The sequence below is a fragment of the Xiphophorus hellerii genome, chromosome 3, assembly GCF_003331165.1.
Source record: "Xiphophorus hellerii strain 12219 chromosome 3, Xiphophorus_hellerii-4.1, whole genome shotgun sequence".
Taxonomy (NCBI): Eukaryota; Metazoa; Chordata; class Actinopteri; order Cyprinodontiformes; family Poeciliidae; genus Xiphophorus; species Xiphophorus hellerii.
The window spans coordinates 18,261,818-18,279,096 of record NC_045674.1 but is presented as its reverse complement, the minus strand read 5'-3'; the positions used below and the strand labels follow the sequence as shown (position 1 = coordinate 18,279,096).

Here is a 17,279-nt window from a genome sequence, read left to right as displayed (position 1 = left end):
TTTTCAAAACTGCTGCTTAAAAAGTCAGGAGACAGTCCGACTGGTTAAACCACATGACACCAGCTGAGGCGTTATTTTCATCGGAAACCATGTTGTCTCGTGTTACGATGGAGGAGCGGAATGAATGTCTGGGTGTTGGCGCCATCTGGTGGTCATTTCGCTATGTACAAGATTTTAGGTACAACCTACAAAGACTTTTTAAAAAAATGAATAATTTAATGTATTCTCAACTAAATGTAAAATTCTTAAATGTACTTTTGAAGTCGTTTTATACAGCTATTTTAGTAACATCCAAATAATTCAGTTTTTTTTGTTTTGCTGCAGTGCAGCATGAGATAGTTCCATCTCCCCCTTTATAAATAAATTTTTGATTTTTTGGGAGTCATCCAAACTATGTGAAAATATATTTGCTCTCCTGGTTAAATCATGAGAATTTTTATTGTTCAGTTTCACCAGCCATTCAGCTTAGTTGTCCTGATGGAAGGAGATCCTCAGCTCTTTTCGAGGCTCCCATGTTTTGCATCCTCTGCAACAGACTTGCTTCCATCTGATGTCCTGCAAAGCTCCATCCATTTTCCCATCAACTTTCAGCATCTTTCCTGTCCCTTATTAAAAATATATATATCCCCAAAACATGAGACTGCCGCTAGTGTTTAGAGTGCTGTGTAGTTGGTTTTCAGTCACTAATAGAAGAGATATTTATAACCCACAACTGGTTTAAATTACTCCATAACTTCTCCTTGATCTGTCTGCTGTGTGACTTCTTTGTGATGCTTTTGGTTGTTTGATTGTCTCCAATAAACTCCCTAAGCCTTCACAGAACAGATGGGTTAATACTTTAATTTAAATACTAGTTTAAATTACACAAATGAACTCTGTAGAGATCTCTATTGATTTCAGAAGGGAATGTGTTACATATGTCATTTATTTAGGGGTGTCAAGGTAATGGCTGAATAGAAATTCAGGTTACGGATTTCAGAATTTTATTTGAAAACATCTTAAGTACATTGCATCATTTTATCCTTTCACTACCCAGTTGTGCACTCCTTTGTTGTGATCTGTCACATAATCCCAATAAAATACATTGAAGTTCAAATGGCAAAAAGTGGTTAAGGAAGAGTAAAAAAAAAAATAATGGAAACTTTTGCAAGGTATCGTTGATAATTCAGCAAATAAAAACAGGAGGAAAAATTAGTTCTTCTAAATTAAGTAGGTTTTGTCAGATCAGTGTTTAATTCAAAGTCTGTTCTCAGAAGTAATCAACTTCTTATATTGCACTTTCCAGAAACAAATTAGTGCGTTCAGTGAATTCTGAATTCACGGTGATGATTATTATTCTAGTTAGCCAACATATAGGCAGCCAGATATTTTTGCCAGAGCAATGTCGTTTAGAAGAAACATCGTACCTGTCAATTTCCCTGCGAAACATCGTTCAGGGCAAATCTAGCAACTGCACTTAGAAGAGAAACCACGTGGTTACCGCTCACGTGACCTAAGGTTTGGTCACGTGACTAACGCTCACAGTGAAAGGCATTTTAATCGCTCTGGTAGCACATTCCTTTAGTTGAAGCTGACATTTGCCTCGTTTCTTTAGAGACGGCGAGAGAATGAGGTGAGTGGTGACCAGCTCTCCTTTGGCCTACAGCAGGAAGCGTCATGGTTCCTCTGCGGTGGGACTGTGGTGAAATCCGACTCGGCGCGGCGTTTGAGGCTCACAACGGAAAGAGGACGCGACGGTCTGGTATGAAATTGATATAAAGTCTCATATGAAACCTGTACCTGTTTTCAGGATGCTGAGGGAAACTCTGGCTCTCCTGTTCCTCTGGGCCTGCCTGGGCCCTGTAGCCGCCGCACGGAGCTGCTCGTCGTTTTTCTGCAGGAAATCTCACAGAGTCAGCGGTCTGAATGGAGTGGACCCCGGGGCTCCTCTGTTTATCACTCCCTATCTGGAGAAGGGCGCCATAGATGAAGGTGAGAGCAAGTTCTTACATTGCATAAATGCATAGCACATAAACAACACGACGTTTTTCTGCGACATTAACTTTATTTTTGCACTGATGCGTCTTGTTAACAGCCAGGAAACTAAGTATGGTTGGAAAAATGCCTGGGGCGAATGTCAAGAGTTACTCTGGATACTTCACAGTCAACAAGACCTTCAACAGCAACCTCTTTTTCTGGTTCTTCCCTGCACAAATGGTGAGCTCAGCTGCTTCCTCTACAGCATGACACTCACTCATCCTGTTGTGCTCAGCAGTTTCAAAAATATCGTGTTTTTTTTTTGTTATTGTTGTTGAGGAACTAAAGTCTTCTCCACACTATTCACCTTTAATCGTTCAGTCAACAGTGATTGTCAGGAATCCCTTTCATGACAATTACCGCTGCAAAACAAGTCGAGACCATTTCGAAAGCTCGCAGTGGTTGTCTGCTGCATCTAGTAATTAGTAACTTTGAGTTTTGATCAAAAACTTTACCAGTGCACTAAGAGTCACATGCCAACTCCTGACAGTCAATAAAAGACAAACTTCTTCAATTTGCAATTTCAGCTGCACTTTGTTTTACAAGAGCTATAATTGAGTCTGGTCAGACATTTGCACTCGCATGAGGATTCTGGTAGTTTAAATGTTGGTGAAAATAAATGCAAGTTACAATTGGAAAACTTAAAGAAGAACAAAATCATTTACAAAGCCCAAATATATTTGAACAAAATATATATTTTTACTGGTTCAAGTTTCCTTTTCTAACTTGAGGTGTGAGTTAGTCAACCCATGAACCATCTGGATGATTTTCAGAATGTTATCTTCCACTTTCTGTGTGTGTGTGAAGCATTTACACTATTCTGACATCCAGTTGTTACTGAACAGATCTTCTGCAAACTAAAATCAATAAGAAATGGGTTCACATGTTTGAATTTATTATGCAAGTTGCTTGTTTTGTAAAATTATACAATCCAAAGAAAAATAAAGTTAAAAAATAGTTGAAAGGTCTAATGAGATTCATGGCAATGAGGAATGCATAGAAACTTCAGACCTTAGTAATTCCACATATTTCCATGCAAAATTACTAACAAAAATACTTTATGCTAATCATACTGTAAGAATCATACTAATATAATCTATATCTCTACCAGAATGCAACAAAAAGAAGTTCAACCTTTTGCTTCTACTTTTTAAAATTCACCTCACCACTAGGTGGTGCTGATTTATTAATTTTATGACCTGTCCTATCCCTGATTTCCAGACAAGGCAGAACAAAGCCCCAGTACTGCTCTGGCTGCAAGGTGGACCAGGTGGCACCTCCATGTTCGGTCTCTTTGTGGAGCACGGACCTTATGTGGTGTACAAGAACATGACTGGTAATACATGATCTGCCAGAGACGAGCAGCAGATGTGGTAATGCTCTGTTTGACAGTTTTTGTTAGTCTCAGTCTTTCTCTGTCTTTGCAGTCGGTTTAAGGGATTACTCATGGACGAGCAGATATTCAGTTTTGTACATTGACAATCCGGTATTTATTTTCCTTCACTTAAAAAATTAAATAATGAAACGAATACATAATTGAAACAGATCTTTTACTATGGTGTATTTATTTTTTTTTTAGGTTGGAACAGGTTTCAGCTTTACTGATGATGACAGAGGCTTTGCTCAGAACCAAGATGATGTTGGCAGAGATCTGTACAGGTCTGCTTTCCTGCTCAACCCATTTCTTTGAGGTTTTTGTGCTTTGTTTGCATCTAACTTATCACTTTCTCTTCCTTTTTAAAAGTGCTTTAACACAGTTCTTCCAACTCTTTCCTGAGTATCAGTCCAATGAGTTTTATGCAACTGGGGAGGTAAGTTTTTCTTTCAATCTTTTCACATTAAAACCCTTGAATTAGTTTTATTATGCAAATATCTATAAATCCAGATTGCAACTACCACTGTACAGTTTCAGTAAGCTGTAAATACACTCATGATTTTCAAACTAGAATATACATTCAAATATACAGAAAACATTTGAATATGTGTGCCTTACCAAGTTGCAGAAAACTTCTGGCATATTTCTAACTGGCTGTTTAAATACTTTTTTTTGTTGTTGCTGCCTAAACTGGATTGGATAAAGCTGGCATAGTGTAAATACATAAGTGTCTCAGACTCTAAGGTTAGATGTGGTCTTCACTTTGTATTTTTGCTTTTATTTCTGCAGTCATACGCAGGAAAATATGTTCCTGCCATTTCCTATTACATCCACAAAAACAACCCCACGGCAAAGGTGAAGATCAACTTTAAGGGCATGGCTATTGGTGACGGACTCTGTGATCCAGAACTGGTTGGTATCATGCAAAAATTTAAATCTGTGATGTCCCTTCAGATGTGGCATGCTACGTTTTATTTCCCTGTAGCTACATATTCCAGATGTATTGATGTTGTATGTTCGCTCTCAACTCTCTGTTCTCTCCCCATCAGATGCTGGGTGGTTATGGAGAGTTCCTGTATCAGACAGGAATGATAGACAAACTCCAAAAACAGTACGTGGACAAGCAGACGGACCTCGGCGTGGAACTCATCCAGCAGCAGAAATGGGTGGAGGCTTTTAAGGTAGAACCCAGGATACTTTATGTTGGTCGTCATTGATTTGGATTAACTATTAATCATCCCTTTATGGTAAACTATTTCCTTTTCTAACTTTAGGTTTTTGACTCTTTGCTGAATGGAGACGTGGATCCGTATCCGTCCTTTTTCCAAAATGCTACAGGCTGCACCAACTATTATAACTACATGACATGTCAGGTAGTCTGAAATCAGAGCTGCTGTCAGGTTTTTGAAAACTTTTCAATGCTTTTATACATCACTGCATTCTCCATGGTTTTTTTTTTTTTCATAGGAACCTGAAGACCAGGAGTACTTCTCCCAGTTTGTGACTTTGCCTGATGTGCGGAAAGCCATCCACGTGGGTAACCTGACCTTCCATGACGGCTCCGAGGTGGAGAAGCACCTAGTGCAGGATGTCATGAAGAGCATCAAACCATGGTTGGGGATTCTGATGGACAACTATAGGGTAATACACAACAGAGATTTCATTCAAAAGAATTTTGCAATTTCTCAAATAAAATTTTTAATAAAAAAATACAAAAACAAATGTGGAACATTTGTACAGGTCCTAATCTACAGCGGTCAGCTGGATGTGATTGTAGCAGCTCCTCTGACCGAGAGGTTTCTACCGACTGTCAACTGGAGCGGAGCCGCCGAGTATAAAACCGCTCCCCGGTTCCACTGGAAGCTCCAGCCCGGCGACACCGAGGTGGCAGGTTATGTCAGACAAGTCGGAGAGTTTTTCCAGGTGAGCAGATGTGGAGGACAGACGCCACAAATGCTACATGCAGATGAGCCGACATTTTGAATAATCCTCTTAACCCGTCCAGGTCATCATCAGAGGAGGAGGCCACATCCTGCCTTACGACCAGCCGGCAAGGTCCTTTGATATGATCGACAGATTCTTGTCAACACAGGGATGGGAGTGAAATGGTGTTAATATATAGAACAGACTGATTGACTTGTGTTGATTTTAAAGACCTTTGATTGTCAAAACAAATATAAATGAACTGTTTCTGTATATAGTTTTGCAACAGTTTAAAAGAAAAGTATTTTATTTCTTTAAATTGGTCACCACTAATGAATTTATACAATTTCTCAATGACTTGAATTCAGTTGACAATTTTGTTTTTCTTTTTTTTCTTTTTACACAGATCAATTTGAAATGGTTTTTGTGTGTGTGTTTTTAAAAGTGGCTTGTTTTATTAGTTTTCAATGTTTTGGTTTAGAATTTTACATGTTCTTGCTTTTACAGTATTGGTAATTTTGAAAATGCACACAAGGGGTCGCTGTAATTCAGTGAACTGCAACTGCAGACAAAAAAATGTAGATTCTGATCACATCATGGTCAATGATGGTGACATTTTGTGAAAACAGTTAAATCTTTGATTAATTCTAATTTGAGAGATTGTTGAATAAATCCCTAAAATATGTAACATGTTTGACAGATGAATCTGCTACATCATGAATATTTTCAGCCTCCCTTGTTTTCACAATTATTTGAAAAAGCAGTATGAATTTCTAATTTAAAACATAAAAGATTAGAAGATTCATTGTTCATTGAAACTTTAACTGATAACACTGAAAGAAAAACATGTCTATAATAGTTACAAATATCGCACCATATCTGATGAGACAGGTTTCCTTCTAGAGCATTCTTGTAGAAAACAAGTTGTGATGTTTTTGGAGAGTTTGTGTCTCCAGCTTTTAGGCTTGCCAGATCTTAAAACTTTTCATCCTTTTGAATTGGTACAAATTTATAGATGGATAGACTTTATTTTGGTTTGAAACATTCTTCACAGTTTTTCTTTCAAGAAAAATTAAAATATTTGGTAATCAAAATAAGCCTAAACATCCAGGTTTGACCAACTCATTTGTGTTATTTTAAAAAAAAAAAAAAAAATTTTTACATTAATTTTACTTTGAGGTAAAGTAAACAAACTATTTCTAAATGAAGAGTCGGTTCAATTTAGAGAGTAGTGTATTTTCAATAAAAATTGGTCATGGATGATATTCTGAAACAAAGATATATTTAAGAGATTAAATTCATCCAGAGTTTTTAAAAATCAGCAACATAGCCTTTTATTTATTGCTGTAAATAGAATCAAATACCAACTTAAAGATCATGCAATTGGGATCTGCAATTTTATGTTTTACAAAGCTTACATTGTGCACAACAGACATAGTCGCTAAGTCTTCACTTCCCCATAAGAAACAGTCCTGCTTCTGCCAGTCCTTAAGGGAACATGACTGTGAGTGGTGAGCCATATTGTCCTTATATATATATACAGTACAGTATATATATATAAAAACACCATAACTATTCATTTTCATTTGAGCCATTCCTTTCCAAACTTGTAGATGTAGAAGTGCTATTCAGATTTTCTACAATGCTAGTTTAAAAGTATTCAAAATTCCTGATATTTTTGAATAAGTTGTTTTGATTTGATTAGTTGTTTGAATTAAATTTTATATATTTAAGAGGTTTATCCTCTGGTGATCATATTTTTCTAAATGATACTTTTTTTTTAAGTTCAAAAGGAAGCCACCTGGAGCATTTCTTGAACAAATAAGTTCAAAAATGGAAACATTTCTGCAGGGATGTTAATGTGGTTGTATGTGATTGTAACTGGCAAACTGCATCTATCTGCATGAATCTGGCATGCATGCACTGACGTTAACTGCCATGTTATTTCATCAGGCATCTATCAAGCTGTCTAGACAGCTTAATAATTAATGAGCATTCTAAACCTTTAAAGCATCTAACTATTTAATGAGCTGTTATTTTTTTTCAAGGACAGTTGATCATATCACCTTTAACAGGATTACGTGCACACCCACACACACGCACACACACCAAAAATCCATTTCCACACAAGTGAATCTAAACCACAGAAAATACTAAATCGTATGTTACAGAACAAGTGCTTTATTTTCATACCGTAATGTAACTGCAATGATATTAAATGTCTGTACAAATGCAAAATAAAACAAAGGCAACATAATTACAGACACAAACACACAAAATGTTGTACAAAGTTATGCAGGCAAGAATGCATTCATCAGTTCATTTCATATAAACATGTTTTTAAGCGCTGGAACGAGTCTCCATGTTTAGGCGTACAACAAAAGGCAACAAGTGCTATGAAAACATTATTTACAAACGTACCACACATTTTATACTCCCTTCAAAAAGAAAGGTGGTGTCAATACATGTACATGATTATAGAAATTAATGATATGTACAATATTTATATATTTAAATTTCAAATAATACAGTCACAACATCATCAATATGATGCTGCACACAGATACACACACGTTGTACTTCCATCTGACCGTTTTGTTTGCCGAAAGAGTAACAAATGTTTTTCTCTGTAATAAATTCAAATTCAGAGCCAAAGAGAGTAAAGTTATATACAACTTCAAAGTCTTAATGATTCCAGTTAAAGTATTCTGAGGTCATTAACATTTTTTTTTTCTTTTCATGCAAAAGATTACTTCGGAATGGTAATTCAGACATCATCTCCGTCATTAGTTTTACAAACTAAAAATAAGGCAAGCTTCCAGTCAGAGGGGTGGTACAACAAAGCCCTTTTTAAGAGAATTTCTCTCACTCTTCATCACTCATACTGAGCTGCACATGCAGGCTCCGACATCAAGAGACTACATAAAAGCTACAATTCCCCAAACCGTTCAACAGCCTAGCATGAATGGGAAGAGAAACTTTTTGAAAACAACAAGAGCACAAGTTAAACGGTGTGACATCCATACCGATACTTTAGGTCTCCTTGTGATGCAAGGCAGGTATGGCCTCTCAAAAAAAAAAAAAAAAAAAAAAAAGCAAAACACGCTACGTTTTTCTCGCTGGTGTGTGAAGATGGGAGATCGCTGAGAATTACTCTGACCTTTTAATATGGCTATTCTACCCTCTGTCACATCAGAGGACAAAAGTGCATAGACAACTCTGTGATCGCTCCACCTGCCAGTGGAATGTATTTCACCCATGTTGCTGCAAAACACAGTGCATCATGGTCTGCATGCAATTCAACTGACATTTCTGGTCATTCAGGAGAGGAGATAAAGACAAGATGTGGTTGATATGAGAAGATATGAGAAGTTTTGAGGACGCAGGGGGGGACAGAAAAGGGCAAAAATAGAGAATTGGAAACAACTATTTAACACATCAATGTTTTTCTCAGTACATAGATTTCTAGTGAGGCTACTGCCCTAAAATGAATGCCACATTTCAGTGACTAAGTACTATAAAAAATTTTTTAAAAAATCAAACAAATGTGTCACAGGAAATAAGTATTGAACACTTAAAAAGTATTTAAAAAGATCAAGAAAGAGAAGAACAACCACTAAAATCTGGCAGTATTTAGAAAAAAAAATCCTGCACCCCATTAGCTGACTAATAGTATTTAATTGTTGGGTTAAAAGAAATGTTTCTTATTAGCAGGAAATCATGCATTAAGTATCTTATGACGAGTAAAAGCAAAGAAATCTCTCATAACCGTCACAAAGTGATTGCAGCAAAAGATGCTGGTAGTTTTGGTTAAAGAGAGGTTTCTGGATTTCTGTGAGCACAGTCAGGGGAACAAACAGGTGTTCTGTTCTGTCAAAGTCTCTGACAGATGAGACAAGAAAAATTGCTTAAAAGAGCCGAGGACTACTTGCAGAGTTCTTAAGAAACACCTGGAATTAGGCTCTACGCCAGGGGTGTAAAACTCCAGTCCTCAAGGGCCGCTATCCTGCAGTTTTTAGATGTGCCACAGGTACAAAACACTGGAATGAAATGGCTTAATTACCTTCTTCTGGTGTAAAGCCCTGCTAATGACCTAATTATTCTATTCAGGTGTGGTGCAGCAGAGGCACATCTAAAAGTTGCAGGGCAGTGGCCCTCCAGGACTGGAGTTTGACACCTGTGCTCTACGCATTCACTGCACAAGACTCCACTGCTGAAGTGAAATCAATATAAACACAGGGAAATATAGTCTGTTCAGCTTAAGAACAAAATAACACTCTTTGAGTGTCATTGTCCACACCATATTAGGGGAACGAATTAAGAATTATACTATCCCAAAACACAACACTAACATTGAGATTAGAAAGTAATTTAATACTGGCAGGCTTAATGCAATAGAAAGATGAGTAGAAATATGTAAAGGGACATATTTATAACTAATCTGAAGGTGAAATGAAGATAAGTTTTTAGACAAGACACTGATCCCAAACAAACAGCCAAGGAAACTGACTTCGTTTTAGAAAAAGAAAATACAGTGGAATGGCCCAGTCAATCATCTGACTGGAATCCAATTAACAATCTTTGGAAGGAACTAAAGCTCATAGTGCACAGAGGAGGGTTGCAGAGAAATCAAGAACTGGAACAGGTATGTAGACGGACAGATCAGGATCAAATCTAACCAACTAATGAACTCAATTTCCCTATGTCTGTTCTGAAACGGTTCAAAAAGGCTTTTTTTCCCTTTTCATATTAGATCACATACATTTCAGTAAGCATCTTCAATACTCATTCCCTGTGACATTCCGCATCATTACACAAGATGTGGCATAACTTGGATTTATTTTCTCTATGTGTAGATACTACCTGGGCAGTTACAGACATGCAGTATCACTGTCATGAGAAAAACATAAATATGCTCAATACTTATTTACCTATGGAAAAGTCCATCTCTAATATGCATCAAATATAAACAATTAAAGTAGTAACACACTATAAAAAAATTGTCAAAGTTGTCTTACGTAAGCAAACAAAGATTTAAAAAAAAAAAAAAAAGATTCAGGCACATTGTGATAACTTGGAAAGTACATCAAGAAAGAAATGCTTAAATGTCTGTTCCCCAAAGGAAAGAAATTTCCCAAATTCTCCTGTTTTCTCACAAGCTTCTCTCTTTTTCTGCTCTAACTGAACTTTGTTCTGCACAGAAAAGAAGGAAAAAGATCACTATACAGTACTCACATGCATTCGCACAATCAAACATAAATTTAACTTGGAATTTAAATCCAAACACTCGACACAGACAAATAAAAGTCTTCAACGATTAAAGCTTGAGTTGGTCCTGCAGAGCATAGGAGTTGGTCTCAACCCCTGAGCTGCCTCACCGGGATCACAGTGTTCAGTTCTGTAGCTGACACAACATCAAATGTTTTGGTCACTCTTGATCAGAATGCGGGGATACAGTAAAGACGATAATCAACACTGCTATGTATTGCTTCCGTTTGTTTGCAAGGTGTCATTACTGTCATGCAGATTATAATAAAGCTCATTAAGACTTATAGTGACAGGGTGAATGCTAACAGTCATACCAGCTTTAAGTCTTTACAAAGGTATAGCGCCAGTTTGACTCGGATTCTGTGTCAAACACACGATACCGAAGTCCACCTGTCTGTCTTGCACAGGTAATGATTTGACTTCTTATTCAGTCCATTATGCATACAAAATCTAAGACATGATTCTGGAGAAGATAATCAGATGCTTTTTGGCTCCTTTCTCTGGTTCCATAGCCACCTTAGTCAGCTTTGCACCAGAACAAAATAGAAAAACTTCCAAAACTGCTGTTGGTGATCGGCAACAACCCTTCTCTCAGCCAATTGCACAAAAAAGCAGAGGAAAAAAAACAAGACTGAGCAAACCACAGAGTTACTGCGCGTTAACAGGGTTGGTCTATAAAAATATACTGTAGCTACTGTATAAAGAGCAGCCGCGCTGGTCTTTTCAGGTTTTTCTCCTAGTAGAGGGGGGCAGCGTGTGCAGCTGGTAACCCTCAGAAAAGAAGAGGGGGAGCTGAAAACATTATACTCTCCAGTACCTAGTGGATGGGGTTAATGTCTGTGCGGTGGTTAGCCTGTCCGTGCACAGTGCCGCCCCCTACAGTCGTGGTGGAGGTGGTGATGGTGTTGTGCTGGATGACTTGCTGCTGCTGGGAGCATGCTGGGGTTGGACTGCCTGCCGGACTGCTCTCTGGACCTGAGGACACAGCAGAGACATCACTAAGGATAGTTATATGTGTAAGTTTTACAACCAAAAACCTTGCTAAAATACAAAAATAAACACAAACCATTTCATAATAGTAAAGAAAGAAGCAATTTATTGGTAAAAAAAAATAGCTTTTAATATACAAATATTTCTTTAGTACACGTAACATTCCAAAAACAAAAATAGGACAGATACTGTAAATTGAATCAGTTAAGCCCATAAACATGCTGATGAGTTGTAGACACATTGAAGATGACATCTGCACACAAGCTAGACTCATCAATGAAAGCCATTCCTGCCCTGTCTGGGATGCGGCTTTCGCCTGCATAAAAGAGCCATTCAGCCATTGGGGATGTGAGCCTTATTTTCCTCTGCTAGCACAGGGAGGTGCCTCATCCCATTTACATGAAAACGTCACTTGAGTCCGTATCAAAGGGTGGAGCTCTGATGTCATGTGAAGCTGAGCTGAAGCGCAATCCAAAAAGTCACAATGGTTGTGGGCATTGGTAAGATTTTGCCAATTTGTAGACTGTCAGGGTTTTCTCACGTTGACTCCCTGTGCAAAGTGCAGCTGTTGAATGGAAAATTTTGTCTCTCAGAAGATTTAGACGACCAACTCCCAATCCGGGCCGGCTACCAAAGTGTGCAACACCCTGGTGCGAAAGAAAGAGTCCTGCGGCGAGCGTGGGACCTGGATACCAGCACATCAGAGCGAAGAGTCCTGGCAGACACCTTAGAGTTATGTCTGCAGGGCTAAGGCTCTTCAGGGAAGGTGTAGTTTTGGTCATATTCCAAAATGTGTGTGTGCATGGGGTTCATCTGTGTTTATGTTTTGGGCTACTCACTGAGGTAACCTTGGGACTCTTTCTGCATAGTGGTGATGGGGCAGTCCTTGTGTGTGAGCAGAAGCTGCTTGAGTTGGGTCACCTCATTCTTTAGCATGGTCACTTCATTCTGAAAAAAAAGTCAGTTTTTAGTAGTGGTAGACAAGGAATACAATTTACTACTATTTAGAGTGCCTTGCAAAAGTATTAATATGTATCTGACAGACCAACACAAAGTGCCTATCAGATAAGTTATCTATTAGCCTTTAAATCATCAAGTCTGGGCTTAATGAAAGAGTGGCAAGAAAATGGAAATTCTTGCAAACAAAAAGTAATGTTCACTGTTTGGCACAAACCACGCAAGGGATACAAATAACATGCATAACAAGATTATCATATAAAATGAGATCTTTTTGACCTCAAAAAGTTACATTTGGCGCTGTGCATGTGTCATGGAATAACACTCCAAGTTACTCTGAACACACAATTTCCACTGTGGAACATGGAGGAGGCTGAATCATGCTGTGAGGATACTTTTCATCAACCGGCACATGAAATTCACTGTGATGGTCAGAGTTACAACTTCAGAAGATGGATGGAGCTTATTACAAGGCAGCCCTGCAGGGAAGAGCTTTAGAGACTACAAAGGATTTGGAACTGGTAGCAGGACAACAACGGCGATCATATAACCAGAGCTATGACGGACTGGTTTAGATCACAGCATGTTCATGTGTTTGAGTGACCTTACCACGACTTGAAAATTGCTTCCCGCAGATGCTCACCATCCAAGCTGACTGAGATTCAGTTGTTTAACAAAGAAGAATGCACACGTCTCTGTCTGCAAAGCTAGGTCCACAAGACGGTTCTATGATGTGCACATCTGCTGCATATCACACCTTTCAGGTCTTATTTAAACAAATTCATGGCTATGTACAGTTTTCCTTCCGCTCCATGGTTGCGTTTTACTTTGTGTTGGTCTTCCACATAAAATAACAAATGAATGAAATTAAGTTTGTGCTTGTATCATGAAAAATGTAAAAAAAAAAAAAAAAAAGTTCAAGGGATGTGAATATTTTGCAAGGCACACAGCTTAGAATTTCACACTGCAACATGAATAAATGAAGAGTTTCATCTTTATACCTGAAGCTGCATGTTAGTCTGAGTGAGCTCTTCAGCCTTTTTCTCCAAGGACATCACCCACACTTTTCTCTTCTGCCTGCACCTAGTCGCAGCCGCTCTGTTTCGCTCTAGAAACTTTCGCCGCCGTTCGTCCGGATCCTCGTCCACTACCCGTCTGCGCCGCCCGCCGCTGGCTGGGGGGGACTGCAGCGTCTGCGTGGGCTGCATCTGCTGGGTTGCAGGTGACATCTGAAACAGACGGCACATAGGATGATCATTATTGGGATCTCCGGGATGACACAGCGTCTGTCTGCGTAATGTGCAACCTCTCTGGCATCTGGAAAACAGCCCGTAAGCTGTCTGCTGTCACCACTGCGCTGGCCTCAAAGCAGCTTGTGTGTAAACATCTATACATTATCTCCCCCTTGTTTTTTAATGCCTAGCACCTTCCCCAAAAACAACATCTGTTTGCAGCACGTGCCTCAGGAGCCGCGCTGCGTGCGTCAGAAGTGAAAGACTGAGTGGGTGACTGGGTTGATTCACCAGAGTTGCCCACCTTGTTAAAGAGGTGTCAGGAGGCAGTTTTCCAACGCCCACTTCCACTCAGACTAACACCAGCAGACATAGTGAAAAGGCCCGTTTCTAAAAACGTACGTGCTCTGACAGATCTTGACGTCTCCTTGGCAAAGTCAAGTGTTTTCAGTGTTCAGATCATTACCATTTTTATGAGAACCATGGAAAACACACAAGCTGCTTTAATGGCAGCTGTGCACACAGAACGGGTTGCTTTAATGCCTTAATGCTACATCTGGAACATACAATGAGTTGCATTTCTTGTAGTCTGACTGTGCTTTATCCAAAATGATTGACACTGCAACAATACGAGAGGAAAGTCATAATGCTGTAAGCATCAGTTTTAAATTAAACCACATCCATTCACAGATAACAACGTCCAGGATTCTGATCAGTGGTTGCAGCGCAACATTGGGACTTGCGTCTATAGCACTCCTCTTGCACCAGAAGTTCTCATGTCGCCGCATGTCTACAGCTCATTGGTGCAAGATGAGGTGAGAGTAAATTTCCCAAAGACATTTGTGAGCATCTTTAATAACCACCACTTTATGACTTCCACTCTAAGCAATGCCCTTATGACAGGCATCAAGCTCTGACCTGCGGCTGACCAACCTGAGAAGAAAAGCGTTTTCTGAAAAGAGCGCCAGGAAACTAGCTGGCATTGAGGATGCAAGAGGGGGGGAAATGGGTTTGTCCACTAACCTTCTAATTTTAAGCATCATTTCGGCAATGCTTGAGCATTAAACCACTAATAGCTTCTTCCAAAACTACACAAAGGGCTACTGAAGCATAGCCCTCTATTAGTCAGTGACTTCTCACTGAGTGTGAGATTTAATGTGTTATGAAACATGCGGCTTTGCCTTGGAGCTCAAACCCTGGGAATTGGCTTCTCTTACCTGTGAGTGCATAGGAGGGTGCGGTGATGTCTGGTGTGGGTGCCCGGGCAGAAGGTGAGGATTGTGGGAGTTGTGATGAGGGTTGTGTCCCTGTGGGTGGTGGTGTGTGCCCTGCCCGTGGCCCTGGCTGTGGTGGTGGTGTCCGTGGTGCTGGTACGTGTGGGGAGGTGCTTGGAGGTGCTGGTGCGGGTGCGAGTGCATGTGATGATGGTTGCCCTGCTCCTGCCTTGTTGACATCATCTCCATCATGTGGCCCATGGAGTTCATGTTGCCGTTGGGGATGGCACCAGGGTGGTGGGAGAGGGCAGCTTTCAGCCTCTGCGTGGAGAAAAGAGATATACACAACATTTAATTTTGTGTTTTCAGTGTGGCTGAATGGTGCCGCAGTGTTGCATTGTAGCAAGAAAATCTCAGATCTGAAAACCAGCTTGGGCCCTTTCTGCATTTTTTTTTTTTTTTTTGCATTATTTTGTACAAATGCCTTCTGTCCACAGGGCAATTTGCAAACCCAGTTCTTGGTTGGACCTTTTTTTTTTAAACTAGAATTATGCTATCATCACAGATGCAAGTCTGGAGTATTTCTCTTCATTTTTACCCATTCTTCTTTGCAATACAGCTCACTATGACTGGGTGGAAAATTATTTGTAAATATACATTTTTCAAGCCTTTGCCATAGATTCCTGGAATACTATTTTATAGCTTATAAAAATGTACAACCTTTCATGAGGTACAAATCTCTTTCTCAAGCACTGTTTTGTTGTGTATCTCCAGTGAGCTGATTAAGAGGTAGAGAGCACTTGCTGAAGATGACAAGACAAGTGACTTCATAAATCCATATGTCAGGTGAACAAATCAAAACCACTTAGCCTGTCCTCGCTCTCCCCTTCACTCCTGTCATTCCTGCTCTGCACCTTTCCCAACTGTCCTCATACCAATCCTTCCTCTTCATATTCCCAATAGACTATTTTTTTATGAGCCTGCATGCTGCCTGCTGAGATGAACCTGCTGGTGAGGTGTGAATGTCAGACTGTTGACCCAGCTAAAGGAAAGTTTGTTGCTTTAGCTGTGAGGTCTACTTAGCCCTGGCTGAGTCTGAGTCCTCTATGAGCGAGACCTGAGGGAGACTCAGTAAAGGTTCAGTTGTGTTCCTCATGTTTACCAAATGCCCCGTCTGCTCCGCTCTGTTTTTCTGGGCATCACATGAGGAAAAGCACAGATGCAAATAAATATATATACTGTATATATATGTAAAGTGACGTATGTACACTGCTCAAAAAAATAAAGGGAACACTTAAACAGGTGTTTAACACTTAAAGTGTTCCCTTTATTTTTTTGAGCAGTATAGATTTGAATGGCATCTAAACTTTAATAAATATTTATAATGATACACTATGTCCCAGTCACAATGTTACCAGCAAAAATGCAGCAAAAGACATTCCTTCCAAGGCTACTGTTATGAATTCCACTTTTTTTCTTCTTTTTTTTAAAACTCTTTCCCAGTGCTCTCATTTCTTTCAGTGTTCCCTTCCCCCCGCCAACCAGCTGCTGCTAGTGAGTCCATGCTTGGTGCAAGGCTCCATATCTTTTAACAACCTTCACATTCATGATTCCCATCGGGAATGGCATCCAGCTGGCTCCGCTCACGATCCTAAGACATGGCCGAAGCAAAAACATCAGCTTTGCGCTCCTCGCTCACACCGCCTTATGAGCAGAGGCAGAGTCAAGTAAATCACTTTTTAAAAGACAAAAAAAAAAGAAATAGCAAAGAAGAGCACATCTGTAGGGTTGCATTACCTTAAGTTCATTTATGTATTTTTAAGAACATGTACAATTAGTTTAGTTCTTATTACCTTGTTTCTGATGAAGGGAGCGATAGAGAGGGTTGCACATGAAACTAGCAGAGTGAAATTATGACCTTGCAGAGCCTGTTTCAGCTAACTATAGTTTCTGTTTGGCATACCAGGAGATGTCACACATTGTGACACAAGTTTCATTTCTGCAGCTTTATCTTTTGCACCTTATAAGTGTTTGTTTTAAAAAGGGCTTATGCAGAGATAACAAATCCAAACCCTATCTCAGACTCACACTTTGTTAACTCCCGTCAACGCAGCCTTATGAGCCTTAAGTATCACGCGCCGCAGCCCTTCCTTTTTGTGACCAATGAGATAGGTGTCAAAATAACACAAAAGCTAAACACACAACGGGATGTACACAAAGCCTGCACCTCGCTGCAGCAGTACAGTCATACTGAGAATCTCAGTGGTGTAGTAATAGAAAGGCCTTCATCCCACACCCTGCATG

At 39.5% G+C, this 17,279-nt stretch overlaps 2 protein-coding genes across 5 annotated transcripts in view; one reads left to right on the top strand and one right to left on the bottom strand.

Annotated features, from left to right (window-relative positions):
• Positions 1-1,479: 1,479 nt before the first annotated feature.
• cpvl (carboxypeptidase vitellogenic like) lies at positions 1,480-7,327 on the top strand. Of its 2 annotated transcripts, none has more exons than XM_032558071.1 (13): positions 1,480-1,612; positions 1,790-1,971; positions 2,075-2,196; positions 3,238-3,352; positions 3,444-3,502; positions 3,596-3,675; positions 3,761-3,827; positions 4,181-4,303; positions 4,441-4,572; positions 4,666-4,764; positions 4,859-5,032; positions 5,132-5,314; positions 5,397-7,327. In XM_032558071.1, exons 1-13 carry the CDS (start codon positions 1,608-1,610, stop codon positions 5,493-5,495), a joined length of 1,440 nt encoding a protein of 479 aa, XP_032413962.1. In that variant the 5' UTR covers positions 1,480-1,607; the 3' UTR covers positions 5,496-7,327. The 2 variants fall into 2 exon arrangements, with proteins under 2 accessions (XP_032413962.1, XP_032413963.1); XM_032558072.1 differs by having other exon boundaries at positions 1,497-1,696.
• A 3,002-nt stretch (positions 7,328-10,329) lies between these two features.
• Positions 10,330-17,279, bottom strand: part of creb5b (cAMP responsive element binding protein 5b) — a 42,685-nt gene continuing 35,735 nt past the window's right edge. For 2 of the 3 annotated variants that reach the window (XM_032558068.1, XM_032558069.1), the window contains exons 8-11: positions 14,979-15,296; positions 13,531-13,758; positions 12,412-12,520; positions 11,400-11,557 (exon numbers count right to left, since the gene is read on the bottom strand). In XM_032558068.1, the coding sequence (XP_032413959.1) occupies positions 11,400-11,557; positions 12,412-12,520; positions 13,531-13,758; positions 14,979-15,296 (813 nt within the window). Of the gene's footprint in view, positions 11,558-12,411; positions 12,521-13,530; positions 13,759-14,978; positions 15,297-17,279 lie in introns of all 3 variants that reach the window. The other variant, XM_032558067.1, reaches the window with a different exon arrangement.